The sequence below is a fragment of the Polyergus mexicanus genome, unplaced genomic scaffold (assembly GCF_030449975.1).
Source record: "Polyergus mexicanus isolate NDT 795.1 unplaced genomic scaffold, iyPolMexi1.0 SCAF_1, whole genome shotgun sequence".
Taxonomy (NCBI): Eukaryota; Metazoa; Arthropoda; class Insecta; order Hymenoptera; family Formicidae; genus Polyergus; species Polyergus mexicanus.
In genome coordinates, this window is record NW_027223321.1 from 1082302 (window position 1) to 1109822 (window position 27521).

At 31.3% G+C, this 27521-nt stretch overlaps 8 protein-coding genes across 18 annotated transcripts; 5 read left to right on the forward strand and 3 right to left on the reverse strand.

Annotated features, from left to right (window-relative positions):
* Nucleotides 1–228: 228 nt before the first annotated feature.
* Nucleotides 229–11603, reverse strand: Borcs6 (BLOC-1 related complex subunit 6). Of its 3 annotated transcripts, none has more exons than XM_070303535.1 (4): nucleotides 11277–11603; nucleotides 1562–2089; nucleotides 1317–1477; nucleotides 229–608 (listed from the first exon to the last, which is right to left on the reverse strand). In XM_070303535.1, the coding sequence occupies exons 1-4, from the start codon at nucleotides 11394–11396 to the stop codon at nucleotides 557–559; spliced, it is 861 nt and encodes a 286-aa protein (XP_070159636.1). In that variant the 5' UTR covers nucleotides 11397–11603; the 3' UTR covers nucleotides 229–556. The 3 variants fall into 3 exon arrangements, with proteins under 3 accessions (XP_070159636.1, XP_070159803.1, XP_070159713.1); XM_070303702.1 differs by lacking the exon at nucleotides 11277–11603 and adding an exon at nucleotides 2457–2547 and having other exon boundaries at nucleotides 232–608; XM_070303612.1 differs by lacking the exon at nucleotides 11277–11603 and adding an exon at nucleotides 2462–2737 and having other exon boundaries at nucleotides 233–608.
* On the forward strand, nucleotides 2947–6555 carry LOC138937805 (general transcription factor 3C polypeptide 3). 2 transcript variants are annotated; one of them, XM_070304452.1, is made up of 5 exons: nucleotides 2947–3093; nucleotides 3284–3727; nucleotides 3788–3985; nucleotides 4087–5960; nucleotides 6206–6555. In XM_070304452.1, the coding sequence occupies exons 2-5, from the start codon at nucleotides 3294–3296 to the stop codon at nucleotides 6484–6486; spliced, it is 2787 nt and encodes a 928-aa protein (XP_070160553.1). In that variant the 5' UTR covers nucleotides 2947–3093; nucleotides 3284–3293; the 3' UTR covers nucleotides 6487–6555. The 2 variants fall into 2 exon arrangements, with proteins under 2 accessions (XP_070160553.1, XP_070160544.1); XM_070304443.1 differs by lacking the exon at nucleotides 2947–3093 and having other exon boundaries at nucleotides 3123–3727.
* On the forward strand, nucleotides 6842–15710 carry Dnalig4 (DNA ligase 4). 3 transcript variants are annotated; one of them, XM_070303410.1, is made up of 11 exons: nucleotides 6842–7006; nucleotides 7295–7452; nucleotides 7663–7937; nucleotides 8014–8328; nucleotides 8477–8783; nucleotides 9051–9180; nucleotides 9406–9663; nucleotides 9810–9998; nucleotides 10098–10397; nucleotides 10483–10728; nucleotides 15621–15710. In XM_070303410.1, exons 1-11 carry the CDS (start codon nucleotides 6842–6844, stop codon nucleotides 15630–15632), a joined length of 2355 nt encoding a protein of 784 aa, XP_070159511.1. In that variant the 3' UTR covers nucleotides 15633–15710. The 3 variants fall into 3 exon arrangements, with proteins under 3 accessions (XP_070159511.1, XP_070159419.1, XP_070159341.1); XM_070303318.1 differs by lacking the exon at nucleotides 15621–15710 and adding an exon at nucleotides 14363–14722; XM_070303240.1 differs by lacking the exon at nucleotides 15621–15710 and adding an exon at nucleotides 10811–11861.
* On the reverse strand, nucleotides 11869–17527 carry LOC138937579 (uncharacterized). Of its 3 annotated transcripts, XM_070304104.1 has the most exons (7): nucleotides 17463–17527; nucleotides 14269–15260; nucleotides 13731–14202; nucleotides 13588–13647; nucleotides 13289–13318; nucleotides 12951–12998; nucleotides 12581–12804 (listed from the first exon to the last, which is right to left on the reverse strand). In XM_070304104.1, exons 3-7 carry the CDS (start codon nucleotides 13826–13828, stop codon nucleotides 12705–12707), a joined length of 336 nt encoding a protein of 111 aa, XP_070160205.1. In that variant the 5' UTR covers nucleotides 13829–14202; nucleotides 14269–15260; nucleotides 17463–17527; the 3' UTR covers nucleotides 12581–12704. The 3 variants fall into 3 exon arrangements, 2 of the variants coding, with proteins under 2 accessions (XP_070160116.1, XP_070160205.1); XM_070304015.1 differs by lacking the exons at nucleotides 13731–14202; nucleotides 14269–15260; nucleotides 17463–17527 and having other exon boundaries at nucleotides 11869–12617; nucleotides 12698–12804; nucleotides 13588–13717; XR_011447551.1 differs by lacking the exons at nucleotides 12581–12804; nucleotides 12951–12998; nucleotides 13289–13318; nucleotides 13588–13647; nucleotides 17463–17527 and adding an exon at nucleotides 15509–16122 and having other exon boundaries at nucleotides 13830–14202.
* On the forward strand, nucleotides 16056–18618 carry LOC138937464 (uncharacterized). Of its 2 annotated transcripts, XM_070303895.1 has the most exons (3): nucleotides 16056–16793; nucleotides 17486–17610; nucleotides 17674–18618. In XM_070303895.1, exons 1-3 carry the CDS (start codon nucleotides 16346–16348, stop codon nucleotides 17758–17760), a joined length of 660 nt encoding a protein of 219 aa, XP_070159996.1. In that variant the 5' UTR covers nucleotides 16056–16345; the 3' UTR covers nucleotides 17761–18618. The 2 variants fall into 2 exon arrangements, with proteins under 2 accessions (XP_070159996.1, XP_070159916.1); XM_070303815.1 differs by having other exon boundaries at nucleotides 16332–16793; nucleotides 17486–18618.
* Nucleotides 17285–22457, reverse strand: LOC138937083 (leucine-rich repeat-containing protein 49). 2 transcript variants are annotated; one of them, XM_070303116.1, is made up of 7 exons: nucleotides 22213–22457; nucleotides 21851–22005; nucleotides 21120–21758; nucleotides 19441–20744; nucleotides 18998–19368; nucleotides 18694–18933; nucleotides 17285–17683 (listed from the first exon to the last, which is right to left on the reverse strand). In XM_070303116.1, the coding sequence occupies exons 1-7, from the start codon at nucleotides 22255–22257 to the stop codon at nucleotides 17681–17683; spliced, it is 2757 nt and encodes a 918-aa protein (XP_070159217.1). In that variant the 5' UTR covers nucleotides 22258–22457; the 3' UTR covers nucleotides 17285–17680. The 2 variants fall into 2 exon arrangements, with proteins under 2 accessions (XP_070159217.1, XP_070159133.1); XM_070303032.1 differs by lacking the exon at nucleotides 17285–17683 and adding an exon at nucleotides 17690–18565.
* Nucleotides 22458–22813: 356 nt separating this feature from the next.
* Nucleotides 22814–23483, forward strand: Mrpl54 (mitochondrial ribosomal protein L54). The gene is made up of 2 exons (XM_070304463.1): nucleotides 22814–22960; nucleotides 23100–23483. The coding sequence occupies exons 1-2, from the start codon at nucleotides 22864–22866 to the stop codon at nucleotides 23399–23401; spliced, it is 399 nt and encodes a 132-aa protein (XP_070160564.1). The 5' UTR covers nucleotides 22814–22863; the 3' UTR covers nucleotides 23402–23483.
* Nucleotides 23484–24001: 518 nt separating this feature from the next.
* LOC138937708 (chitinase-3-like protein 1) lies at nucleotides 24002–27507 on the forward strand. Of its 2 annotated transcripts, none has more exons than XM_070304273.1 (5): nucleotides 24002–24068; nucleotides 25557–25620; nucleotides 25692–26359; nucleotides 26469–26761; nucleotides 26937–27507. In XM_070304273.1, exons 2-5 carry the CDS (start codon nucleotides 25557–25559, stop codon nucleotides 27358–27360), a joined length of 1449 nt encoding a protein of 482 aa, XP_070160374.1. In that variant the 5' UTR covers nucleotides 24002–24068; the 3' UTR covers nucleotides 27361–27507. The 2 variants fall into 2 exon arrangements, with proteins under 2 accessions (XP_070160374.1, XP_070160461.1); XM_070304360.1 differs by lacking the exon at nucleotides 24002–24068 and adding an exon at nucleotides 25281–25329.
* Nucleotides 27508–27521: the final 14 nt, after the last annotated feature.

Below are 27521 nucleotides of genomic sequence, written 5' to 3' on the forward strand. Positions count from 1 at the left end.
ATTGTGTGTCCTTCGAAAGTTACCAATCTTTATCTCTTTTTTAAAATAAAGTTTTAACTTTTGCTTTTATTAAATTACAAATTTTCAATTTTTTAAACACGTAAATGAAAATTATACTGAATATGTTTTTACTTCTTTCACAACAATCATTAGAATAATAAAATCATATTAAAAGAAATTGTTTTTTATATTTAATGATATTGTTTTCACTATATGTACAAAATATGTGGCATAAGAAATTAATATGATAGTGTACAACATGTACAGAATACATAAAATGTCATGTAATACTAATCAAATTATTAAACTATTCTACAACCATTATAATACAATAGATTTTTTCAAATCAACTAAGAGTATTTATCTATATCTTAAATACGTATATAATCTTAAAAATACATAAGATGTGATTTTAAATTAAATATTAAAATTATAAGATGTTAATCACTTATAATCACAATAATCATAGCTTATCAGAATATAATCTCCATTTCGCATACATAGTCCATAATTACAAATTTCGAGAAAATGTGACGATTTTCTCTTTTATGCTGCTTTACAAATTCATTGCACTCTCGAATAGCTCCAGCATTCTCTTCATCTCTTTGCTAAAAATCACACAAAACGGAAAATATATATATAGACACACATGGTAATTTATCACGACAAAGTTAATTAAAACAGATTTTCTTTTCTCATTGGTTGCTTGATTACTTATGCTTAATGCAAATTATGACAGACTTTATATATATAAAATATTTAAAGAATAGGATTTCCCTATTGAGTTCATCATTTATTTTCAAACGAAAATTGAAGACGTGTGAGAGAAAGGGAGAAGAGGAGAGAGAGAGAGAGAGAGAGAGAGAGAGAGAGAAAGAGAGAGAGAAAGAGAGAGAGATGCGCTAAAAGAAAGTTTTTACGTTCTCTCTCTCTCTCTCTCTCTCTCTCTCTCTCTCTTCTTTACTATGTATAAAATGAGTTTTAATTTTAAACTTTGCTATATTTTCGATACTAATAGTTGACTCAGAATATATAAACTAAACTTTTAATAAACACGCGCTCTTTTTTTCTGCAAGAAGCTTTTCTCTCCTTTCCCATCACGCTGTTAGCACTTGATTAAAGCAAAATCTTTTTTCACAGGATAAAGTTGTAATTTAATCAGACATATTTGATTGACTTTACAAATAAGGATGTCGCCTTTGCAAGAAATTTAATAAAAATGCCTAAAAACCTAATCATATATAATGATCAAAGTTTTTTCAGGATAATTTTTGCAAATCTTAAGTTAATTTTTAAAAAAATATCGCTTTACTTACATCTGCTCTGCTAGCTTGTAAATTGGTCCCATCGATTTCGATAGTTCCTCGCACTTAGCCATTAATTGATACATTGACTTTATATTGTGATCTACAGCATCGCACGTTTTACACACAGCATCCCGGTAAGTTTCCAAACAGTCAACTGTAAGAGCGGATGCCTGGAAACAATAATAAATTATTCAAACATATGATAATCATATAATATGTCATGGGGCAATAATAAGTCTCAATTGATGATTCACATTTTGTAAAATTGCGGCCAGATTTTCAGTCAACGCGTCTACAGAGGTTGCAACTTTCCTAGCTTCCATTTCTAACTCGTTTAATACATTGTGATCAAGAGGTGGCAATTGCGGAGTCAAAGCTTGTCTGTACAGGCATGGAGTCGAGCTTCGTGATCCCGGAAACGATGGAGTTTCTCCCTTCTTGGTCACAGGACTGGACAATTTGATCTTGTTCTCTAGATCCTCTGTAACAAATAATACCATATCGCCGTCCTGCATCACTCTTCCCTCCAATTGCAAATAACCCATGGCTTTGTGATAACTCGGTGGATCCAGATCGTCATCTTCCATTGGACTGCCGCCTCTATTTTTCAAATCTAATTGATCCGGTCTATGGCCAATTCCGCTTATTTTTTCCAGACTGTCGCCCAAAAACTTTCCACTCTCGATATCTGGAGAATCAATAAGCGATCTCAATTCCGAAATAGGTGGCGAGGATTGTGAATCAAATGATATCTCGGAATAGGACGCTGTCATCTCATGCAACTAAAACATTAAAATCATGTAATATTAATACTTATTATTATATATTATTATTAAATATTTGTATTATTATTATTATTATTATTATTATTGTATTGCATATATACATGTAGCAATAAACGTCATATATATAAATCATATGCATATTAAATAAAGTAAATACAATGCAAGTTGTGTTGAACATTTATGAGCATGTATCAGTAACATTTATGAGAAGTGTAAAAAATCTAATTTGTTATTTTATATATATCTCAAAAGGACATACAAAATTCTTGCTGATTAAGATATATAAATAATAATTTATATAATGTCGCACAGACACGTAGATATTCGTAAATATTCAACATTTCATGCAACTTAAAATTCTAACCTTACTCTGTCTTCGTCGTAGTCAATAATAGTGTTCTTGTCATTTCGAATATTTATTCCCGATTTCGAGGCTGCTTCGATTTCATCTGATTCCATTGCACTAGTTGTCACGCTATAAATCTTTAGGAATAGAAAGATTATCGTGCGAGATGATACAAACGTACCGATGCTCCAAGTGTCAAACTGTCATCGAACGTCAAACTAATCTAACTTCTTTATCAGAATCTTAAATTATATAAATTCTAGTCAATGAACTCTATATCTGTCATTACATAGTCAATGAAGTGGTATGTAGTTATCCACGTCACTTAGCACTTAGCAAATTCAAAATAAAACTCTCTGATTGGTCAATCGTATTGATTACCCTAGGCACTGATTGATATGATTGGTCATCTGCAACGTAATCAAATGGGACGCGAATAATTACGAATAGTTTGCAATATTTATAATATCTATACTTATAGGAGCATTTGCATTGTGTGATATGCTACACGAGCACAAATATTTAGCGAAACAAGAAAAAAAAGGAAAACTTTTATATACGAGTTACATTTAAACTAAACGATTTTAACTTCTTACATTTGTTAACTGATCAAATTTATACATAATTTATTTCGTTAATTCACAACAATTCTATGGCAAGTATAAAAGAATTGTAGCAAAATCTATTTTTCTTTACATCACATATTTGTTACGTTGGTCCTATTATATATCACATGTAACAATAACAAAATGAATAATAATATTACAGTTAAATATAGGTAACAGTTTACACACTTAAGCAATATTATAAATTTAACACATAAGTTTGATGAAATATACATATAGTGAACAAGAAATGGAATGCGATACAAGCAAAGCAACTATCAACATGGCTATAATTGAAGAAACTGCAATGGATGTGGAACTTGAAAAATCTACTGTCGATGACAGTTTAGTTATTAATAACGATAGTACTGTAGCACCAGTGATAATTGAAGAATTGGATGAAAGTGCTATTAATTTAATGGATATGGATATCAATGAATTTGTTGAAGCTAAAGCATTACAAATAGAAGAAGTTAAAGATGTTATTCCAAATTATACATCTTCTCCATTGTGTAGTTCTAACAAGGATATTATAGATACAGAAGATCAGGATATGTTACTAACTGCAGATGAGGAAGATCGATTGACAAAACAATTTTTAAATGGAGAGTTAACATTTAGTGAATATTCATCGAGAATGGATCAGGATATAGATGTGGAAATAATAGAAAATGATAACTCTAGGTATGATTTGAAAGAAATATTGCAATAAAATTCCGAAATTATATTCCATTCTGTTTTTAGAAAAAATATTGAAATGGATCGTGTTGTACAAAAAACTGCAGAACAAAAAACAAGTAAAGTAAATGTGCAACAAGTGCGTCAGAGAAAGAAAAGACGTATTTTGCCACCAGTTTTACAAGGACTTATGGGTGAAGCAAATTTAAGATTTGCCAAAGGAGAAATAGACTTAGCAACCAAAATATGTATGGAAATTATTAGGCAAGTGCTTCTTATAATGTATTATATTGATAATACATTTCTAAGTTTATATTACAAAAGATTATTTAAGAATATTAAACATTTGTTGATTATTTCTTCAGACAAGTACCAAGCGCACCAGAACCGTTTCAGACATTAGCTATGATATACGAAAATGATCAACCAGAAAAGTCATTACAATTTTCTCTAATCGCTGCACATCTCAGTCCTAAAGATGCTGACCAGTGGATAAGATTAGCTAACATGTCATTAGATAGTAATGATATAAAACAAGCAATAACATGTTACTCTAAAGCGATTCAAGCGAGTCCAAAAGACATAAGTTTATATGAGATACGAGCACAACTCCAAGAACAAAATGGAGACAAAAAAGCATATTTGCGAGGATATACAAGATTGATTCATCAATTGGAATCTGATGACGGTGAATACATATTGAAATATGCAAAAATATTAGCCAAACATCATATGCAAGAAAATAACAATGAACAAGCATTAGAAGCAATGGAGACCATTTTTGTTAAATGTTCTAATCTCATTACATTAGAAGAAGTTAATATCATGACTGAATTGTTAATAGCACTGAAACAATTCAATAAATGTTTAAATATATTAGTCAAATATACAGATATTAAGATACAATATAAGGAAAATAAAGAAACAGAACAAGAGAAAATAATTAACAACGCAAAGCCTGAAGAGGAAGAAAAATTGAATAATTTGAAAAGAAAAGCTACATCTCCAGTAAAAAGCCAAAATATTGAGGAAATAGAATCTTGTGAGGTACCAGATGATGTAGTTGTTGACTTAAAAGCAAAATTTCTTATAACTCTTATTGAATTGGATTACATTCAGTTAGCTGACGAACTTTTACGTAACTTTTACAATCATGAAAACCCAGAAATTTCTGGAGATCTCTTTCTAGATTTGGCAGAAGCATTAATGGATAAAAAAGAATTTCAGCGTGCATTAATTTTATTGAATCCATTAGTTGAAAGTTCAAATTTTAGTTTGGCTGCAGTTTGGCTAAGACATGCAGAATGTTGGGCTGGTTGCCACGACATGGATAAAGCCATAAAATCTTACGAAATTGTCCGAAAATTATCACCGCAGCATTTAGGCGCAAGAGTAGCTCTAGCTAAACTTTACAAAGAAGCAGAACATTATGATAAAGCAATAGAAGTTCTCTATCAAGATCCTGAATCTGATACATTAGATCCGGATGTTATCTATCAAAGAACGTTACTACTTTATAAAGTTAGAAGATACGAAGAATATTTTACATCGGGAATGTTACTTCTTTCAAGGCATTGTATTAATATAAGGAGAAGGATTGAATTAAATGCAGTGGCACGCCCAACGGGTGTTCGGCAACGCCTTGAGAGCTTAAAACTTCGTCGATTAGCATCTGGGGAAACATTAGAAGATGAAAACGCACCAATATTTGCTGGTAATACAAAACTGAGTGAAAAAAATGAATTTCTACTTTTTCTACAAATGTGCAAGCTAGCATATAAATTAAAAAAGTTTGGTTTTCTTCAAAGAATATGTTTTACTGCTTTGACAACAAAGCGATTTAAAAAGAGGAACTCTCATCTAATCTTCTTATGTTTAATTTCCTGTATACATAATGAAGATTCGTTTTATGGATATAATATCGTGCGAGACATCGTACGTGTCTGTCAAAGATCCAACTCGTGGAATTTATTGAATATAATTATTCAGAGAGCCCAAGATTTAAGACATAACAGATTCATAATGCGATTACTTGGAAGAGAAGATGTATTTTCATATTTGCATATCATGCATGCAAATAACTGTCTTGTCTCAGGAACATACAAATATGCATTAAATGGTTATATTTCTCTCTTTAAGGTAGCACCTAGTGCATTGTTAGCATTGTTAATAGGTGTTACACAATTACAAATGGCATGTCAAAAAATGTCAGCTAAGAAAAGTCAACTTGTAATTCAAGGTAAAAAACTACACATATATGCATATAGGCATGCATGTATATATCAAATATAGAAAAATAGATTATCATAGTTATTTAAAATTATACTTCTACACAGAGAATATATCATAATATTCCAATTAATGTGATAGGAATATTGATTTTAAAAATAATGTTTAGTGTGTACATTAATATATTAACATGTAATATAATAATATATACATTTATAATATATATTTTTTTAAAGCAACTTTTTTTTTATTTAGCATTAGCCTTTTTCAAAAAGTATATGCAACTACGTGGTAAAGATGGTAAACAGGAAACCTATTACAACATGGCGCGGGCATTTCATCAAATTGGTTTATTTCCATCTGCGATTCATTTCTATAAGTTGGTCCTGGAAGAAGATCCGGGAGATTTAGTTAAACCGCACGCAAATCTTTTGGACTTAAAAAAAGAAGCAGCTTTCAATTTACATCTTATTTATCTTCAATCCGAAAATCATCTTCTTGCTAGAATGTATCTTGAAAATTATATCACGATTTAAATAAAAAATGTAAAATCTGAGTCGTCCAAATGTGATAGAATTTGTACTTAATATACTACGTACTTGGTATATGCTTTTATTATGTTATAATTCTACCTATTATTAATACAATTAATATTATAAAAAATCAAAAAATTGATACATTTATGCTTAAAATTTAATAAAATGTACTGTCATATGATATGAGAACACATTTGAAATCTTCCATTTTTTTTTTAATTTACAATATTTTTCAACATATTTTTGTTATTGCTACATGTGATCATAACGTAACAATATAATTTTTTATCATGCAATCTTGAAATATATATATTCTATCAAAGTCCAGCTAATTTAAAGATTCTTCTTTAGGATAATGGCCATTAATTTAAATGATAAAATTGAATTTAAAGAATTGTGTGATATTTTGGAAAATATTGCCAAGGCGCAAAGAATAAAAAAGAAAGCGCAAATCTTGCAAACATTTATCGATAGTTGTCGAAATATTGGTAACAAACTGAAAACTGAATATCCGGAATCGGTATGTAATTACGCCATTATATAATATGTTATAAAGGGGAGACAATATAATTGTGATATAGAAATTTATTCATATAAAAAATTTTTAATAAATTATTACAGATAAATTCTAATGAAAAGATTCTAATTGCGTCAAGAAATACTATTAAAACTTATGTTGATAATTTCTGACGATTCAATATAATTAGATGTAAATGAGAATATTTCTTTTCAAAATTATTCTGTAACTTTCCAAAATAGTTTGATGGCAGAATTATAATGATTTAGTTTAATTTTGTTTCTCTCTCAGGATGTTTCACTGTATCCAATATTAAGATTGATATTATCTCATCTTGATCGAGAGCGTGGACCACATAATCTGAAAGCTCCTTCATTAGCAAGACTTTACGCTAACATACATGGTTTTATGAAAAACAGCGACAATTATAAAAAGTTAGCAAATTACCGGTCAGTATCATGACTCTGAATCAAATGTTCAATTAAATAAATTGCGCGTTTATTAAATATATCGAAAAAGCTCGAATTTAAAATAAAATATGTTACGTAAACAAGTATTAATCTGTCTAATATATACACGCATATATGTATATGATCTGTAAAAAAAATTTGATCTTTTTCTTTTAATTTTATCAACAATATAAAAATATTATATTTTAGAGAACCTACGTCAGGCAAATTCGTAGGAAATGATTTTGCTGACCGAGCTTATTGGATTTTAAATAAAAGATTACCTAAAACAAGTACTGGCTTCACAATTGCACGAATGAATTTATTTCTCGATGATATATCGAAGAAAAAAGCAACAATGCAAGACAAAATTGAAACATTTAGAGTACTTTTCCGACACATCACGGGTTTCGAAATGAAATGGGTAACACGAATTGTAGTTAAGGATCTACGACTTGGCATAGGAACAAAACAGATATTGGACAGTCCGTAATTTCTTTTGTCAGTAATGCAAAATATGTCGCAATAATCATAAAGATTAATCGATTTGTTTTTTTCAAGTTTATCATCAAGATGCAAATGAAAAGTTTCTCGTGACGAATGATTTGCGTGAGATTTGTAACCAGTTGCATGATCCTAAGACGAAAATAAAATGCGGTATACAAATATTTTCGAATTTCAAACCGATGCTCTTAGAGAGATGTGACATCGAGAATATTGAAAAGCTATTTCGGGATAATGACTTGTACTATGTACAAACTAAATATGATGGTGAAAGATCGCAACTTCATATGAAAGATGGAAAATTCAAATATTTTACGCGTAGAGGATACGATATTACAAAAAATTCTGGATATGGAGAAACCGGATCTTCGGGTATAACAAATCAAATGTTAAAAGTAAATTGAACGTGGGCTTTTCATATAATTTTCTTGAATCGCTATCAGATGAACAAAAAAAATATATACATATATATAAAATTTATTTCTCTAAAAGTGTAATAATTTTCAATATTCGTGTATAGGTTTCTTGACTAGTGTGTTTACGCGACGTTTAAATTCGAATTGCCATTCTTTTATATTGGACGGAGAATTAATAGGTTGGCATAAAGAGAAAGGAATATTTGGCACGAAAGGTATGAATTTCGACGTCAAGAATTTGTCGGCGAATAGTCGGCATCAACCGTGTTTCATTGCATTCGATGTTATTTTACATAATGACATTTTACTCGTTGATGTGTCTTATAAAGATCGATTGAAACTGCTTAATGATATATTCACCGAAGAAAAAGGTTCTTTAATTATATGTCGATCATCTTTAATTTCGAATAGGTAGGATATCCACTTTACGTTATAAATGTGTTAAGTGTATCGTTTGAAAATTATTGAATATTTATAAATTAATTTTTTATTTTTTAATTAAAACCTTTCCGAACTATAAAATATTGCTTTTTTTCGAGAAAAAATATTTGTAGTCTCTATATATATGTCGGAACTAAGTTAATGTAATAAATAATTTTTAGTTTTTTATTTTGCTTTTTTAAACAAAGAAAGAGAGAGATAAAAATTAAATAATTATTATATATCTTTCTCTGCAAGGGAGGAATTGATAGAAGCATTCAATGAATGCCTCCGTAATAATGAAGAAGGGCTTGTTATAAAGAAACATGATATGAAATACAAACCGAATGTCCGAGATGGAGGCGGTTGTTATAAGATCAAAGCAGAGGTAAAACATATCAATGTTGGTCATTACACAAATATTTTTAAAAAAATTTAATTTTTTTACGACAAAGAGTTGCATGTTTAGAAAACAAATTGAAAATTTATGTAGTACATGTAACGTCTTTTCGTCTAATTCTCGCGAATTCGCCAAAGAATCTATAATCGACGTGTAATATACTATAGATAAAATCTAAAAATAACAATTAAAGCGTTACTTCTCTCTCTGCAGTATTCTGACAATTTGATACAAGATATAGACCTGATTATACTTGGCGGTTATTACGGAGAGGGCAAATATACCGGAATAATTAAAAGCTTTGTAATAGGCGTTGCCGCTCCAACAAGTAATAAAGAAGAATATCCATTGCGATTTCTCGCAGTAGCATCCGTAAGCAGTGGAATACGGGATCAAGAGTTGCGTAATCTTCAAACAAAATTTGCATCACATTGGATTAAAGAATGCCCTGAAAATATTACAGGCTTTAAGGTAAATTAATTATTATATATATATATTATTTTATATTACTTAACACATTCACTTTGAATTATTCTATATTTCTCGATCGTTACACTTTACAATGTTATTTACTTCTATAACACATACGCATCTTATTTAAATTATATTCCCTATAGGGGAAACAGCCGGATGTATGGATCCGTCCAGAAAATTCTATAATCCTGACGATACGAGCAACCGAAATGATACGCAGTAGTGAATCTTCCATTGGATATAGTTTGCGATTTCCTAGAGTTGTAGATATCAGAATGGATAAGCCATGGTACAGTCCGTGCACTAGTTCCGAACTTTTGTTATTAGTCAAAGTATGTATACACTGCCACACGATAATTATATGCAACGCAAAAGTTATTATTTATCATAATATGACGCTTATAATTTATAACACAATTCGACTATTATAGAACAAGGGAATGATTCAAAAATTAACCAAGCGAGAGGCTACTTTGCACGATGTAGAGGAGGTACCAGTATCTAAATTACAAAAGATAATAAATCGAAATAAACCAATTGAATATAATGTATACAAAGAACGAATAGTACCGCTTACGCGATTATTAGATGGAAAGGAAATTTGTGTGATAAATGGTACTGATGAATTAGCGAAGGAGCAAATTGAGGAAATATTGCAGCAGCACAGCGCTAGAATTGTTCAGAATCCAATGAATACAACCTTCTGCGTGATAGTAGGCAATAACAGAACGGTAAGTTGTTATTATCGCGCATCTTAGGTTTGAATAACGTCTTATGGTAAATTAAAACAAGTTACGCGCAAACTTTTTTTTTCAGATACGAGGGAAGGAAATGGTAAATAGTGGAAAATACGACGTTGTTACTTTGGACTGGTTTAAACGCGTTACCAATCGATCCGATTGCGTGATCTCGTTAGGTGACTTTTTACCATGGGAATTATTGTGTAGTCGAGACATAACTAAGCATCGACTCGCGGAGAACTATGACGAATATTATGATAATTTTATTGTCGACGCGGACGAAGAGACTTTGAAGCATTCTTTCGACAAGATTGGAAAACCGGTAATTTTCATCATCCAAAGTATATGTCATTAAAAGTAATTTTACACACATCCCAATCTAATTTTGCATAAATCATCTTCAGCTTATGGATCAGTTTACCGTTGAGCAGGAAAAAAAAATGGACAAGGAATTATTCGGGAATGCATCGCCTTATTCACTGTTTAGAGATATAATTGGATTCTTTGAAAACCAATCGTGTTGCGCTAAATTTAAATTCCGTTTCATGTTAGGTACGATTAAAGACAGTATCGATAATTCCGTTACGCATGTCTTTGTAGAGGATAACGAAACAGATACTGTGGGAAATTTGAAAGCATATGATTTAGCGTCTGTAAAAATCGTTAAATGTAAATGGATCGAGGAATGTTTCCGAAATGGCCAAATATGTGATATTACAAACTATCTGATTGATTATTAGATATATTAGATGTACTTAAAATATACGTAAAAATAAATATATCGAAAAAGAGTTTCATAATACGAAGAAATGTTACATATGTATTTTCGACGGAAATCTACGGTATATTCATGGAATCATTTCAACTTACATTTTCGTGAAGCACTGAGAAACTAGGTACTAGGCGGAGTGACAGTCGGACAGTTCGCTCATTTAACATCTTCCCGTTTCGAAATATTTCTTCTTGACTCGGACTGCCACCCTTACTCATCTCGTTTTATTTCATCGGAATGCGCGCAAAATACGAAGCGAAAGAGACGCAGCTGCGACGTTCCTCTCACAAAGCTTGCCATTCAGAGAGATCTCACGTAGATTAGCGCGGAAAGATCGCGGAAAGATTCGAGATATGAATACATCGAAAATACGTTAAGTACGAACGAGAGATATACTTTCATCATTGATATTTGATTTTATCTTCAACCGCCTTATTATTCTTTCATAGATTTTTTTTAAGAATCATTATACAACTCTAAAGAAATAATTTGCAAGAAAATAAATAAAAATGGAAATACCTTGTATGTGAGATATTTACGATAATGTAAAATAAGTATATTCCTATTAAGAAACAGTTAATTAATACGGACACGTATTTTTTACTTTATATTTTGTTTTATTTAATGAATATGTAAATAAGACCTGCCAAAAGATTCCTGATTCACGTGATTGAAAATATATATATATATATATATATATATATATATATATATAATACACGCATCGGTTAGGGCAAGCATCCATCTCGTTAACAACTAGAGGAGGTGTCTCTAGTCAGGTCAGTATAAATAATATATGAATATGACTGACGTTCTGCCCGCGCAAAATCTACTTATAGACTCTTCACCTACAGATGGGACGCGTATTAATCGAGTTTCTGATTTTCGGAGCGTGCGACCGGGCGTGTCACTCTTGCAGTATGTCGAATTTATTCATAGAATCTCTAACTCGCCAGTTGCCAATTATATGTAGAGAGTTACTCGTAACCGTTGTCTATCGCGCTTAATGGCATGATAACGCATGATGGTAATATATGTAATGGCAACACGATCCATGCCCCACAAATCGATACATATATAATTCGTCAGATTGCTCTAATTGAAATGTACGTGACTGAAGCTCTTTTTCTATATCTCTTTCGCTCTTTCTTTGGCTATGATAATAATGCGACTCTTACTTTTAAAAGCAAATTTCGCACACACAGCTTTAAAATATTTGTTTAGGATACAATTGTCTTTTTTTAAGTCATTTTTCAAAGTCAGATCTGTATATAATTAAGATCAATATATGACATTTCCTTACAATCAAACAGTAGAACAATAGAAAATGCATAAATAGAATTTTTAATTGTAAGTAATTTTGTATTTTGTTTTCCTATAATTTTCTACGTTTATTCTTTGTCACATTAACGGTGATTAAATGAATCGTAAGTATTCCGCTAGAAAATAGAGAGCAAATGATTACCTGCTTTAGATGAGAGATTTTACAATAATGTACATCGCAAAAGGCTGTCGTTACCATTTTCTTAATTCGAATTTCTTCTGATGCAGCATCGACTTCTCGCACAATTATCTTTATTATATTCATTTGCAATCACCGGTATCATACAATCATCATCCTGCAATCTATTAAAAAATTATAAAGTTTATATAATCGATGATGTAATTATTCGCGCCATTGATATAATTAAGAATGTTCTACACATTAAAACATTTATAAACATATTAATCTCTACATTAAAAAAATTAACTGAAGAGCAATAAAAACTTACAATCGTATTGGCTTGTTGCATCCACACGCGTAACGTATATTTCGCATCCTATATTGGACACGAAAATATAAATGACAGTGTTATTTTAATAATGGCACGATTTTATTTTCTAGTTTAATTTGCAAAATATGAAAAATTTCCAAAAGTAAAAGAAAGATATGAGAGGAATTCTTAAAAATTAAACATGTATATTAAAAGATTTATACAATTGATTAGAAATATTTGATTTTGATCTTTTGCCCTTAAGTTATCACTATTTCTTTAATGTTAATATTTTATGAACACAAAAGAATAATATTTTTAAATTTACGAAGAGCTGAGAAATTTCATCGACTTACCCTTTTGCACATCCACATCTGTCCGGTCGTCTAATGCATAGAAATTATTAATTGTATATTATTAATTTTGATAACGTCCTAATTATGGTATCAATGATACAAAGCGTTCATCGTCTCGTGATATCTTTGCCGAATATGTGATTTTCGATACTTTTCGGCACGCTTATACTTATTATATACATGCTTTTTAAATTGCATGACATACGCTAGACATACATACTCCAATAAAGTGAAATAAAGTGTTTTACTGAAATAAAAGCTCTTTAGGAAGATGCGCGTGTATGATCAACGTGACTCACTTTTCGCTTTCCTGCCTCAGTAATTCTCTCATTCTGGCATCGCACACACAACTTTTCTCACTGTCGGACAAAAACAGGATTATTTCTGACATCATTATTCGTCGTTTTGGTTTGGTCCGGCCCCATATGTTGAAGAAGCTCACTTTTCTTTCAAGAGGCCGACGTAAAGGAATAGTATCGCAGTAAAACCGATAATGAATTTTCCAAGGTACCAAGCAAAATTGGTCGTGCAGTGTGGCATCGCGAATATTCCGAATCATTGAGTCAATAGCTCAATTCACTTGACATATTTTTCAATATTTAGACAAAGCTATTGATATTTTACTTTTTCATGCTTCAACCATGTTATATAAAGCGGTTAAACGAAGCGTATACGGAAACAAATGATAAATTTACCTCTCAACACGTATGTCAAAAATCTTGCAAAATTTCACGCGCTATCTAATTTATTCGTTTTTGTAGACTGACACGATTTATTCGATCCGTATTTTACGATACGAATGTGTAAGTTCTGTAACACGCGTCATTTCGAAACATTTTGTAAGTGACGTTTCCTTACGAAAATTTGCTACAAACCCATAGCGTGTCGCATCCTTGCAATTCTTAGCTTTTTAACTGTAAAAAGGAAAGGGCAATGAAACTATTAAATTTTTTATATTAAAAGCGAATTGTGTCATTTACTTCGATCAATTGTTTTGTGGTCGATGTCTTTTCGAAGGAATCATATTAAACAAGTGTCGATTTGGATATTTGGAGGTGTAACATCGTGTTTCAGAGCTTTTTCGTGGTCTCTACCAAGGCGAGACTAAGGCAAGAAAGATGTTGAATGACCTGTCAACATATTTGCCGTCTTGACAACACCCTCAGGCTGAACTGTCCAGGAGCGAAGGAAAAAGGAAAAAGTGTCCACGAGATGACACCCCTTCGTTCCACGCTCATTAGGATGAATTCCTCAGTCACGTGTCACGCGTGCTTACTGGCATATGTAAATTTAAATCAGTCTAACTGTACGATTTTAGGAGAACGAAAAAAATAACGTGAAGAAACGTGTTATACAGAAGGCTTCTTATATGTCGTTCAATTTACAGTAGATTAGAGAAGGGATTAATATTATTAATTAAAAAAACAACTAATTTAAAAAAAAATAATAGCATAGCATTTGAAATTTAAAAATTTTTGAATGAGTTGAAGTTGGAAATTTTATGGAAAACAATTTGCATTTTCTTTCAGTGATAAAATTTCTATAGAGAAAGAATACGGTTTAGTTACACTAAGATTTACATCACCCAGCAAAATTAGCTGTCGTATACACGATCGAAATAAATAGTGCAATCTCTTTCGCTCTCTTTTATTTACACATTGTGTTGTTCACTGCAAAAATAGAAAACGGACTATCTCATTTTACCAACAACGTTGTGCGCCAGCAGCTGCAACCATATGGCATTCTTTCTGTGATCTTGTTCTAAGAGCTCGTTAATACGATCCTCTCGGATGTTGCCAACACACAGTTAATATTAGTTTCGAGTATGTTTTCTTAATGTATGAATGACACCGTCGACTTCCACCAGAGTCTTCCTCGATAACCACCTGGTTAACATCCTGTGTATTCAATATTATTTCTGAAAGGATATTTTGCATCGAATTGCTATATCTTAATCGTGTCATTTTTCTTCCTAAACAAAATTAAATAAAAATATTTGTCATCAACAAAAATAAATTAATAACATAAATAAATATATAAATACAAGTAAGATTAAATAGCAATTGGGATTAAATATAAAAATTGTTATTATAGAAAAAAGATATCGGTGCGATTGTAACTCCTTCCAAGCAATTGCGAAAGATGACAAATTTGAAAAATTAATTTCTTGATTTAAAAATGATTAATTTTCCAATTAAACTTTGCTTCATATATGTATACCTATGTATGTACACATGCCAGTCTTCAAAACTAACATGTCATCGATACGTTTCCATCACGCAGATTCTAATCAAAGAAGCTAGTACGTTAACAAAAGATTTTTCTTTCGTAGAGTTACTCATAACAAGAAGACGAAGAGAAACATGGTGGTCCATTGGTTCGCAGCCGGCGAAAGCGGCGGGGTTTCTTGAGCTTTCGAGCCAATGGAAACACGTCGACCTGCTAAAAATATATTTTGAATCAGTAGGAGGAGATGAGACAACACACCTCCTTTACGAAGAGATACAAGAAATATTCTTACAAGTATATATCTCATCCAGAGTAGGACGTCGCGGTAACTCAGTCGACTCACTCGAGAAGAGTTAAACGGATACAATAAGCTACAATTAACTTGAATCAAGAAATCATGTGTCTCGTCGCGATTTAATCGGGGATTGTTAATAAAAATATTTCGAAAAGGTACAAATATAAAACTAAGCGCAAAACGATGTGTGCAAATTCATTGTGCTATTTGAAAATCGACACGATCAATAAAACAACTATGTAATGATAAAAAATCGATCGATTAAAAAATCATCGTATATAATAACAATAAAATCGATAACATGTAGAATATTTCAAATACAATTTACTCAGAAGAAAAATCAGTATTTTTTTAAACTAAGCGCACGATATCCTAGATCTAGATTATCTTCTCACGATTGCGCACAGTGAAAGATTCTGTTTAAAACATTGATTGCATATTAAATAATTGTTGGCCAAACAATTCTTGATTAGAATTGATATATTCCAACGAGTAAATATATATATCATTCGAGAGATAATATAAAAATCAAGATGAAAACTGGCGGCGGCACTTCAAATCATCGCTCGAATCCGAATATGGAGCAACGTTTAAGAAGTCCAAAGTGCGCGAGATGTCGAAACCATGGTGTAATATCCGGTTTGAAGGGTCACAAGAGATCCTGCGCGTGGAAAGATTGCCGATGTCCCTGTTGTTTGTTAGTCGTCGAAAGACAGCGGGTAATGGCAGCGCAAGTTGCTCTACGTAGGCAACAACAAGCGCAAGGTGACAATCTTCATCTATCTTCGACGAATAAGATATCAACAGACATCGCAAATCCTCCTTATTATATTAAAGCGAAATACGACGAGCCGGACGCTGCCTGTCTTGGTAAAAGAGCTAAGAATTTTCAAAGGCATCATTTACACTTCACGCAGACGAGTATTAGCGTGACGCAGGGTTTCTACGGATTAAATGCCGTACATAATTTACCTAGCACATGTGAGTATTTACATTTCCATAGACATTTCATTCTCCTTAACATTTTAGTAAATTTTATTTCGTTTTATTTCGCCGAAAATAAATTTTTCAAATATAGATAAATCGATGTATATATCGATATACATCGATATATATATACACATCAATATTTTAAATATATAAAAGTTACTCTCAAGATATTAAAAACTATCTGACAAATTTGGGAATTTTACATTGATAAAAATTTAATAAAAAGCTTGATTATGGAGAGATTTAATATTTAGACATCCATAAAAAAACTTTTAATTTTAAATTTGTTTTTACTATACACGCTTTTATAATATAGCGTATATAATATATTTGGTAAATACTTTCCATAGATTCCATAAATGGTCTGATTATTAATATATAATTTAATTAATATACAGTTTTAATCGGTTATATTGTATTAAATTGTTTATATTCAAACATAAATATTTTAATATATGTCACAAACTTTTCATATAACTTTATATTATTATATTATTATTATATTATATATTAAGCATATATTAATTCTTCCATTTTTTTACATCTTATTTAACATAATCATATATGTAACAATTTAATAAAGAATGTTTGTTAATTTTCACTTTGATATGCGTTGTCGATAGACACGTTATGATTTATAATATCTTTATAATTACTTACAAAAGATTGTTTGCACATTTCAGTATCAACGCATCCGCGTTTGTTGACTTTATCCTCTCTTGGATGCGATCAAAAACAAGAAGTTGAACCCACGTTGAAAGTACAATCTTTCCATTCTGCATATCCAACAATCCCCTGGTTCAATGAGGTAACGCAATCGTATATAGCGAATAGGGACTTGAATAATTTGATTTCTACAAAAGATTTGCAGGATTGTCCTACTACAAACAACGAACCTTGTTTAGAAAAGAAAGCACCAATTTCGTTCAGCGTGGAATCTATTATCGGTACAAAGTGAAATTCCGATATCCGTATATTTTAACCGTTTGAGTACCATGGAGGAGCTAACAAGTTCTCCGACAATTCGATTTGATCTGAGAATAGCACTTTATACACGGCGACAAAGTGCGACTATCAGACATCAAGAGTAGCCGTTAAAGATGCATTTAATACAACAAACCGTGTAATACTGAATAATGTTAAAATTTAAATAAAATTCAAGAAGCAATGTTTTTTGATATTTAAACGGTTAATCGCGATGATAAAAATATATATATACAAATCAAACAATTATCTAAATTATTTAATAGCAATCGTATGTGCTTAATCAATTTTCTAGCATATTATAATAAGATTTCTTTTTTTGGCTTATATATATATATATATAAGAAAATTTTAACAATACTTAAAGAGAATTTATTGTTTTATACATAAATACCAATTCTAGCAAACATATTGAATATATTCATAGCAATAACAACAGAAAATTGTCTGCTGCATCCATATTTCTTTGATATGGCCAAACTGAGCATTAATGATTCTGCGTATCGTCCATCAAAAATTATAAATTACGCGATATCGTAATAGATATGATATTATTTTAAGGCACAAACATGATATTACTTATTGCTTTCAAGTGTTTTGCTGCAATGTTTCATATATACATCCATTTCAGAAAAGTCGGACAAAGTATTATAAATAATTTCATATAAAACACATGGCCACTGCTTCTCTAGAAATTGTAACTTTTGTATAGCATTTATAGTAAGATTGATTAAATTTAGAAAGTGCATTTTTCCTTTGTGTCTCCAGATAAGATCTTCCTATAAACATATTGTAAAAATACTCCAATCTCAAAACGTTAATGTTTATATTATTATCATGTACACAAATATTATATTTCTTGTAAAGTTTAATATAAAGTATGAAGTGACATATGCATATTTCTTACCTGCGTTATATTTCCCTTTCTCCATTGTAACGCTTCCTTGGCAACAACACTTCTAAGTGCCGGGTCACAGTTGAACAGAAATTGTTTGGCAGTAATCTGTTGCCCGTTTTGTCTTTGCACTTTTTCTAGATGAAGTCTTTGTAATAAAGGTTGTAATAAAGAATCTGGCAGTGAACACATTACTATATCTATAAGACCAGCATATTCCTGATTTGCAAATTCAATCTCTTCAGCTGTAATCTATAAAAATATTAAATTTTAATTTAAAACAAAAATAATATGCATATATATATATATATTGTACCTCTTTGCCATTGATTGTTGCAAGTCCCCAATGAGCTAATCGGAATATAGCATACATTTTCCAATCCTTAGATATAACAGGATTGCCTGTATCTATCTGTATACTGGTCAATCCCTGTACCTCGGCTAAAGCATTGAATTGACCAAGAAGACTGATATTAGTTTCTTTAAAGGTGAAATGTTCCGCGTGAGGAAATTTGTTTTTTAATTTGCTTAAAATTTTTGCCACGTCGTTAAATTGTACATAATTAAATTTTACAACATTAACATCCTGAGCCTTTGACATGTCCCAAGTCTTATCTATAAAGCGTAAAGCACCTTGACCATAAATGTTCAAGCATCGACCGACAATTTCTATTAAGTAATCCCCGCCTAGAAAAATATTCTACCTAGTATTACATTTTAAACAAATATATATTTTTGAGAAAAATTGTTTTAACCTACCCTGTTCCCTTTCTTTAGGTGGTACTTGTTGTGGAGGTGGACTCGGTGGAGCAAGGGCTCTAAATTTCGCTCTAGCTGTCGCAGCTCTATTGCTTTTGTAATATACTACTTTTTTTGCTTGAGCACTTTTAATTCTATTACTTTTATCTTTATCGAATTCGTGAGATTTGTGAACTGCATTCTTAGGAATCGATGAAGTGCTAGAATCACTTAGCAATGATTTACAACTATCTAAACTACTAGTCTTTGAACTTAAGGAGCAATATCCAGAAGAACTTATGGTTGATTTCGATTGGCAATCACTCTGCCCATCTTGATTATTAAATACTTTCATATTTTGAACCAATCTGTTATTTAAATTTTTATTTTCATTTATTGTATCGCATTTAAAAGATTTCTGATTTGTCTTATCATGTACATGATTTTCATTATCTTCATCATTGAAATTTTCTGCAGTAACCAAAGGCACATCTTTTGCTATAGTGAGTTTTTTACAAATAGTAGATTTGTCATAATCTATAGACAAGCCACAATTATTTGGAGTAAACAGATGACTTCTTAAACCACTTTTTAAACTTTCATGACTTTCTGAACTGTCCGATTCACTATCCGATGTGTTCTCAATGTCACCGAGCATTTTCGTTTTACGTATATTTTCTTTATCATCCTTACACAATCTATCCTCGAATTTATTACTAGTTAAGCTATCTACTATCGAACCTAATATAGGTGGAAGTTTAAATTCCAAAGGATATGATTTAGATGTATCCTCTAATTTAAACAAGTTATCGCTAGAATTGCTTCTTTTTTTTATATGTATTTTTTTTGCTTCCACATTTTCGTTTATTGATGTTAGACTACCAAAGCCTTTTATTTTGGCTTTATCTAAACTCTTTGGATTTACAGTATGAAATTTATTAGAGTTTTGCATATGTAGTATATTAACATTATTGCTTGTATTATTGCTTGCCGTTTTATTGGAATTATCAAGAGAACCTTTGGTTCTAGATCTGAGAAATTCCCAATTTATTTTAGCATTTGATATCACTTCTTCTCTACGTACGTTCATGCAAACCTGTGCACTAAGATCAAGAAATGCTGAATTAGACTGTTCCTTAGAGAATCTCCAAGCCATTGCTGTTCTCCGAATTTGTTCGCTAATTTGCATTGTTGATAAAAGTTGTAAATTTGGCAAATATGATACAAGAAAAGAGATATAATCAGTATTTAAAGTTACTGGATTGCCATCAATGGTTATTTCTTTAATTTGCAAAGCTTTTGCAAGGCTACTCATATCTTCGATTCTGAAACATTACAACAATTTAGTATTATACATATACAATTGTAAAAATAAAATACCTAAATATGTCTCTTGGATTAAAAAAAAAAAATTGATATAGAATATAATTTAGATAATTTTTTCGGGAGAATTAATTTTCTATTTTTAATGTTTTTATATTTAATTTAGCTATATTGTGTAAAAAATGGGACAAGTTGAAGACCAATATTGAAACAAAGACTTTCTCGACAATATATATTAAATTTATATATGTAAATATTTGAGACTAATATACAAAAATAAAATTTATAAATAAATTATATAAATATAACAAAGTAAAACTAAATGAATAAAGCTTTTGCTACTAATTAAATACATAATTATCTTTAAAATTACTTACTTATAAATATCATTGTTGCTCAAATATAATTTCTGTAATTGTGGTGTTTGACCAAATCCTAATAATTTTTTTAATTTATTCCGCCGTAGATTCAGCTCTTTCAACGCAATTAAGCCTTGAAAGTCATTGCAACCTATGGTTTTAATATTATTCCCCGCTAAATTCAGCACTTTTAACAATAATAAATCCTCTAAACCAGTTATTTGTTGAATTTGATTGCCATGCAAGTCTAAAACTTCTAATTTAAGAAGTTGTTTTAAACCTTCAATTTTTCTGATTCTATTTTTCCCTATTAAAAGCACTCTTAGATTTTCTAAAAGCGCAAGATTGCATACTTTCTCAATTTGGTTATCATATAAATCAAGAAATACGAGCTTTGTCAATTGAGAGAAATTAGAGCTCTCAATCTTAGTTAAAAGATTATGCTGAAGGGACATTAATCGCAATTTTGGCTCCCCAATCACATTAGGAAATGTTGTCAAACCTCGCCTATCGAGACATATTCTGTCAGGGTTCTTTTCTCTTTCGGCAGGAGTTCTCGATGCCACAATTGTTCTTGCTTCTCTTGTCCATTGTAATGTAACCACATCGCACCGTTCAGTTTCTCCATGTTCAATCTCAAATTGAGTTCCAGTAGAACTATCAAACCCATAATTTTAGCCGTGTAAGAATAAGAATGCTTTAGATTTAATTTACATTAAATAAAATTGACTGTTTTTGTCCTTAATTACCTAAGTGAATTATAAGACCGTTTTGATAACTTGGGAGGTATTGGTGCACCTGGTAAAATTGGCAAAGCAGCTGCTATTGTCAAAAATTTATTTTCCTCTGGAATGCTACCTTGAATAGTTGATTTCCCTTTCACATCAAATGATACTTTTCTCGTCTGTAAAAAATAAAGCTTTTATAGATAGCTACAGTATATCATATTAGAAACAAACAGGTGGTAGCGATCCATCATATATCTTATACTTATATAATAGATAATCAGAGAAATATTTCCAAAAAGTTATGTTATCTGTATTTAATACAACTGTGTTTATTCGAAGTATTAGCTGTTTCGAATTATATATTTTGAAAGTACGATTCTCACCTGCGTTGTAATATTATTGCCCAATGGCATTACATAACCGAGCATAAAGGTGTAATTAACCCATCAACGGAATGATATATTTTATATATCTAATATTTAAAAGTATTTCACATGTTCGCGATTTAGTCTAATTGTAAGATTATTAATTACAAGTCATAGTTAAATCTCCTCGATCCAAAATGTCGATAGAAATAATATTTCTTATTTGTCATTGCGCATTCGTGTTTATAGGTTTATATTTATACATACTGTCGTCGTCGTATAATAATAACAGGCTAGCAAGACGATAAATTCTCTAGAAAATGTTTAAAGTTGTCATCTTTTTCGCGCTGTTAGGCCGATATTACATTTGTCGTACGACGAACTTTTTAAGCGCATTGATTGGCTGCAAAATAGAAACTTTCTGGAGTCTCTAGAAATTAACTAATCAATGCGCTTGAAAAGTTCGTCGTACGACAAATGTAATATCGGCCTTACAGATAGGGAAAAAGAGCTAGACGATGGCTCTCTAGGGAAATTTTAAAATTGCGATTTTAAGTTGTCATCTTTTTCTGCATGTGACTAGGGAAAAATATGTGCACAGTAGCTCCCTAAAATTTCGTAATCTGATATCTAACCTATATGTAGAGAGTGAAGACAATATTATTCGAAATGAATCTTTCCACAGTTTACCGGCTTTTTCATTTTTCAAGAAATTCTATAATACCGATTCAATATACAATACAAACTAAAAATTATGCTAAACCAGGTAAAACAATTGTCATCAATGTTTTAAAAAGACTGATAAAATTTATTATTTATTTGTAACTGTTATAATAGCATTAAATATTATATACTAAATTTAGGTTACAAATATATAATTTACAATGATTCTTTCTTTTTTATAGTATTCCAGACAGGAATGAAAAAACTAAAAAAATCATCGATTGCTGCAGAGAAAAAGTTATTGCCTGTGGAAACAGATATTAATAGGCTCTTGACTTATGTGTGTGGTACAAATATCCTTAAAGAAGGAGAGGATGTCAAGATAAGGCCAGATTCTGAGTATCCTAGCTGGTTATGGACTATTAGAACTGGTCCTGCACCTTCTTTGGAAGAATTAGATCCAAATACAAAACAGTATTGGAGAAAGCTGCGAGTACTCGGATTAAAAAGAAATAATAAAGAAAGAGCAACTAAAAAATTTTAATGTATCATATAAATATGTATTATATACATAAAATATAGTTTTAACAATGTTAGATATTATTTTGTATTGTAAATTAATATGAAAAACACAATAAATGATAAATAAAAATAAAATTATATATTACATATTGTCATCATTTGTTAAGGCCTATGAAAAAAAAAATGGACTTGATAAAAATTGCAAACAAAGATTACGTTACTATTATCACGAGGGAATAGGAGACAAGATTACTATATTTGAATGATTCACTTAAAAGATGAGTGAGAATGATAAGGGATTTAAAAGCATAAGCATCTTAAATACGCTTGTAAGCTTATTTGCTCTAATCAGTGTCACGCCCCAAGGAATAAATTCGTCATTAATGATAAATTAGGCGGTATCGTATATATATATATATCACTCAGATATATGATATATATCATAATTCCAGTAATTGTGTGAGCTTATTTGTTTCCTCTATTAAAGATCTCCAAGATATAACTATAAATATCAAGATTGCGCGGATATGAATCTATATATAAACGTGTGCAGAGTACAGATTATATATATATTGTACTCGCATTAACATTATCTGTCAAATCGATATACTATCATTTAAAAGTGATATCAGAGGTACACCGGATGAAAAAAGAACCGCATTTTGACATTCTAGCAATTGGTAATCAAGGTAATTAACTTCTACATAATTTTTATTATTCGTGCTACTCATCCAAAGAATCATTGATATGTGATTCGATCAAAGATCCAAAATTTATTAACATTTAAATTTAAATCCCGTTAAAATTTATATCGTAAACTTATATGAGTGCGTTTAAATAATGTCTTTTCAAAATTTTTCTTAATCTTATGTTTTAAAATTGTTATTTTATCTCAATTAAAAAGTGCGTTAATTAAATATTGTGCACTCTTATATTTGCGTCTTCAGTCGTGCGTATATTATTTAATATCACACACATCTGTTTATAATTGTTTTATATATCTTTTATTATTGTTTTTCATACATTGTTGCAAATGTCATGATCTGTATCTTCATTCGTACATAATTTATTGAATTATTGCTCGATGATGTGAGATTGAGTGAAAACTTGTGTATAATGGTATTCGATCAATCAATATCTCGCACTTGTGAAATATTTATAACAGGGATAACAGGGGTTTGTAATGATGTAATACAGGCAAAAAGAGAATGTTATGAAAAAACGATGAAAAGTGATGGTAACATTCAGTTTAAATTAATAAGTATTATGTTATGTAAGTAGAATGGTCAAAATTCTCTGCTGATTGGAATAAATCAAAAACGTTCTTCATTATTTGCTTATCGAATGTTATATAATGTCTATCCACAAAAAATAACACACATTGATCAATTATATTATAATATTATTATATTATTTTACGAAATTTTAGAAATACATTCAAATAATTGATATATTGTATTACAAAACTATATATATATATAATATAAAAGTCTTGATCGAAAGATTAACGTTGCTGATCTCTTTGTTTTGTACAGAATTAAAAGATATATATTCGAGAAAAAGAAATCGAGAGAAATAAAGATATGTAAGATATATAAAGAAAAATACATATATATAGAGATAATAATCAGCCTTATGCAAAGTACTTGACGAACGATACAGATATTCGGGTCAGATCTGTGGATTGATTTGTGGAATCAAGTGTTCAACAAAATTAAATATATAATGACGTTGTACCTATATGTTTTCGAAGGCTTTTAACGATAATAAAATGTATATGCCTTTTCTTGTGCGCTTGAATGAATTGTATTGACATTAATAATCGTGATTAAACAGACGAAAATCGCGCATTAATACTTTCGACAGAGCATATATATATATCGTATGTGAGAATGAAATTTTGGTACTACGTTTTTACGTACTATCGAAGGAATCGACCCTGATTACGAGGTAAAAACAATAAATATATATTTTAATGATCAATTTTCTCATGTAAAAATCGGCATTTTTCTCGAAGAGCAAACTTGACGATTATAAGAGATAATTATAATAGATATTTCATGAAATATATACATGCGAGAGTATATTTTATGTAACAATATATATTCTTAAAATTTCTCTCAAAAACATAATATTATTTTATCGAAGTTTACAATTTGCCAACGCTTAATTTGCAGATGAATCGTTGGATATTCATTTTCGCGGCTTTGGCCGCTTTGGCTTCGGCTGCCAATTCAGAAAGTAAGATCAATTAAAAGAAGATTTGATTTTCTTCCGCGATGTTTATTGATAATACTTTTCTTATCCCGCAGAGAAGATCGTATGCTACTTCGGTAGCTGGTCCGTTTACCGACCTTCGGATGGCAAATTTGACATCTTTTACATTCCACCGCAGCTTTGCACTCATATGATCTATACTTTTGTCGGTATCACTTCGGATGGCGATATCAAAGTTCTGGACGCGTGGCAAGATCTAACCGAAAATTGGGGCAAGGGTGGCTTCCACAATTTCAACAAGCTTCGGGAACAGAGTCCGGGAACTAAAACGCTCATCGCCATCGGTGGATGGAACGAGGGATCCGTTAGGTACTCCGAGGTCGTCGGCGATCCGATTCGTCGCTCAAGATTTGTCAAGAATGCCGTTGAATTCGTAAAGAAATACAATTTCGATGGTTTCGACCTTGATTGGGAATATCCTAACCAGCGCGGTGGCAAGTCAGAGGATGTGCGGAATTTCGTACGTCTACTTGAGGAAATGAGACCTGAATTCGATAAACACGGGCTTCTTCTCAGCGCCGCCGTTGCCGCTGCCGAGCCTTCGGCTTCTCTATCCTATGATATTCCCAAATTGTCCAAATATTTAGATTTCATCAACATTATGGCATACGATCTTCATGGTGCCTGGGAGAAAACAACTGGTCTTAATGCTCCGCTTTATCCGCGCAAAGACGAGTCTGGAAATGATCTTAAACTCAACGTTGTAAGTATCTCCTCTTTGTCCAGCTTATCGGACATTATAAATTATCGAATATTAAAATCGATAAATATGATGAATAAGCATTCTCAAAAAAGATATATTTTTCTCATAGGATGCGTGCGTACGTTATTGGTTGAAAAGTGGTTGCGCGCCCGAGAAGCTGATTCTCGGTGTGGGATTCTATGGTAGGGCATTCACTCTCACCGACAAAAACCAGAACGGTCTTGGAGCCCCTGCCAAAGGACCTGGTACTGCTGGTCCGTATACTCGTGAGGCTGGAATGCTCGGTTACAATGAGATTTGCGACTTCTTGAAACAGGATGGATGGACGGTTGTCCGCGATGCGGAGGATCGCACTCCATACGCTTTCAAGGGTGATCAATGGGTTGGCTATGACGATGTAATGTAAGCGATCATTTCGTTAATTATTTTAGATAATTTTTTCACAATGTATTTCTCTATAATTCAAGTAACGGGATTTCTCTCCGATTGATTTTTCCGATATATATTCCATTGAACAGAATAATGTTCAACAGCAATGATACTATATGTATGTGTACAATATAATTATTTTACACAGTTCCCTTAACCAGAAGATGGATTACGTCAATTCCTTGAATCTCGGTGGTGCGATGTTATGGAGTATAGAGACCGACGACTTCCGTGGCAAATGCGGTGAAAAGTATCCTCTACTGAAAACATTGAATGTCAAACTGAGAGGAGGAATTCCGATAGAACCGCCTAAACCGACGGAAGTGCCTAACAACACGAATTCACCTAAACCAACTGCACAACTGACACAACCATCAGCGACTGCTCCTCCCTCAGGTATTTGCAAAAAACCTGGTTTCGTCCGTGATGAAAAAGACTGCAGTGTATTCTACCAATGCGTAGATCAGAATGGCGCTTACCAAATAGTAAAATTCACTTGCCCAAATGGTCTAGCTTTCGATCCCAGCATCAACGCTTGCAACTTTAAAAATCTTGTTGATGGATGCAAATAATGATAAGAAACAACTATCATATATATGTAACGCTTCTGTCTATTATATGGTGAGTAAGGCCATGTAATAAACAAATACGTATACGTATACAATTTGTAATACTTATATAAATATAATCGTTAAATATACATTTTTCACCCTTATTTTTTCTCGCGTTGTTT

Bases quoted from the DNA above. Each gene is read 5' to 3' on its own strand.
- LOC138937805 (XM_070304443.1), top strand. From the start codon at position 3,267: ATGAAATATACATATAGTGAACAAGAAATGGAATGCGATACAAGCAAA. The intron at 3,728-3,787 runs GTATGATTTGAA...TTCTGTTTTTAG, and splicing joins ATAGAAAATGATAACTCTAG to AAAAAATATTGAAATGGATC. The intron at 3,986-4,086 runs GCAAGTGCTTCT...TTATTTCTTCAG, and splicing joins ATATGTATGGAAATTATTAG to ACAAGTACCAAGCGCACCAG.
- Dnalig4 (XM_070303240.1), top strand. From the start codon at position 6,842: ATGGCCATTAATTTAAATGATAAAATTGAATTTAAAGAATTGTGTGAT. The intron at 8,329-8,476 runs GTATAACAAATC...ATTCGTGTATAG, and splicing joins TGGAGAAACCGGATCTTCGG to GTTTCTTGACTAGTGTGTTT. The intron at 10,398-10,482 runs GTAAGTTGTTAT...TTTTTTTTTCAG, and splicing joins TAGTAGGCAATAACAGAACG to ATACGAGGGAAGGAAATGGT.
- Borcs6 (XM_070303535.1), bottom strand. From the start codon at position 11,396: ATGAGTAAGGGTGGCAGTCCGAGTCAAGAAGAAATATTTCGAAACGGG. The intron at 2,090-11,276 runs GTAAGTTGAAAT...TTAATGTTTTAG, and splicing joins TCTCAGTGCTTCACGAAAAT to TTGCATGAGATGACAGCGTC. The intron at 609-1,316 runs GTAAGTAAAGCG...TGTGATTTTTAG, and splicing joins TACAAGCTAGCAGAGCAGAT to CAAAGAGATGAAGAGAATGC.
- LOC138937579 (XM_070304104.1), bottom strand. From the start codon at position 13,828: ATGCCACACTGCACGACCAATTTTGCTTGGTACCTTGGAAAATTCATT. The intron at 13,648-13,730 runs GTGAGCTTCTTC...TTTGTCCGACAG, and splicing joins GTCGGCCTCTTGAAAGAAAA to TGAGAAAAGTTGTGTGTGCG. The intron at 12,805-12,950 runs GTAAGTTTTTAT...ATTTTTTAATAG, and splicing joins TGCAACAAGCCAATACGATT to ATTGCAGGATGATGATTGTA.
- LOC138937464 (XM_070303815.1), top strand. From the start codon at position 16,346: ATGAAAACTGGCGGCGGCACTTCAAATCATCGCTCGAATCCGAATATG. The intron at 16,794-17,485 runs GTGAGTATTTAC...TGCACATTTCAG, and splicing joins ACATAATTTACCTAGCACAT to TATCAACGCATCCGCGTTTG.
- LOC138937083 (XM_070303032.1), bottom strand. From the start codon at position 22,257: ATGCTCGGTTATGTAATGCCATTGGGCAATAATATTACAACGCAG. The intron at 21,759-21,850 runs GTAATTAAGGAC...TGGGTTTGATAG, and splicing joins CGGTCTTATAATTCACTTAG to TTCTACTGGAACTCAATTTG. The intron at 18,566-18,693 runs GTAAGAAATATG...ATATGTTTATAG, and splicing joins GAAAGGGAAATATAACGCAG to GAAGATCTTATCTGGAGACA.
- Mrpl54 (XM_070304463.1), top strand. From the start codon at position 22,864: ATGAATCTTTCCACAGTTTACCGGCTTTTTCATTTTTCAAGAAATTCT. The intron at 22,961-23,099 runs GTAAAACAATTG...TCTTTTTTATAG, and splicing joins TAAAAATTATGCTAAACCAG to TATTCCAGACAGGAATGAAA.
- LOC138937708 (XM_070304273.1), top strand. From the start codon at position 25,557: ATGAATCGTTGGATATTCATTTTCGCGGCTTTGGCCGCTTTGGCTTCG. The intron at 25,621-25,691 runs GTAAGATCAATT...CTTATCCCGCAG, and splicing joins TTCGGCTGCCAATTCAGAAA to AGAAGATCGTATGCTACTTC. The intron at 26,360-26,468 runs GTAAGTATCTCC...TTTTTCTCATAG, and splicing joins ATGATCTTAAACTCAACGTT to GATGCGTGCGTACGTTATTG.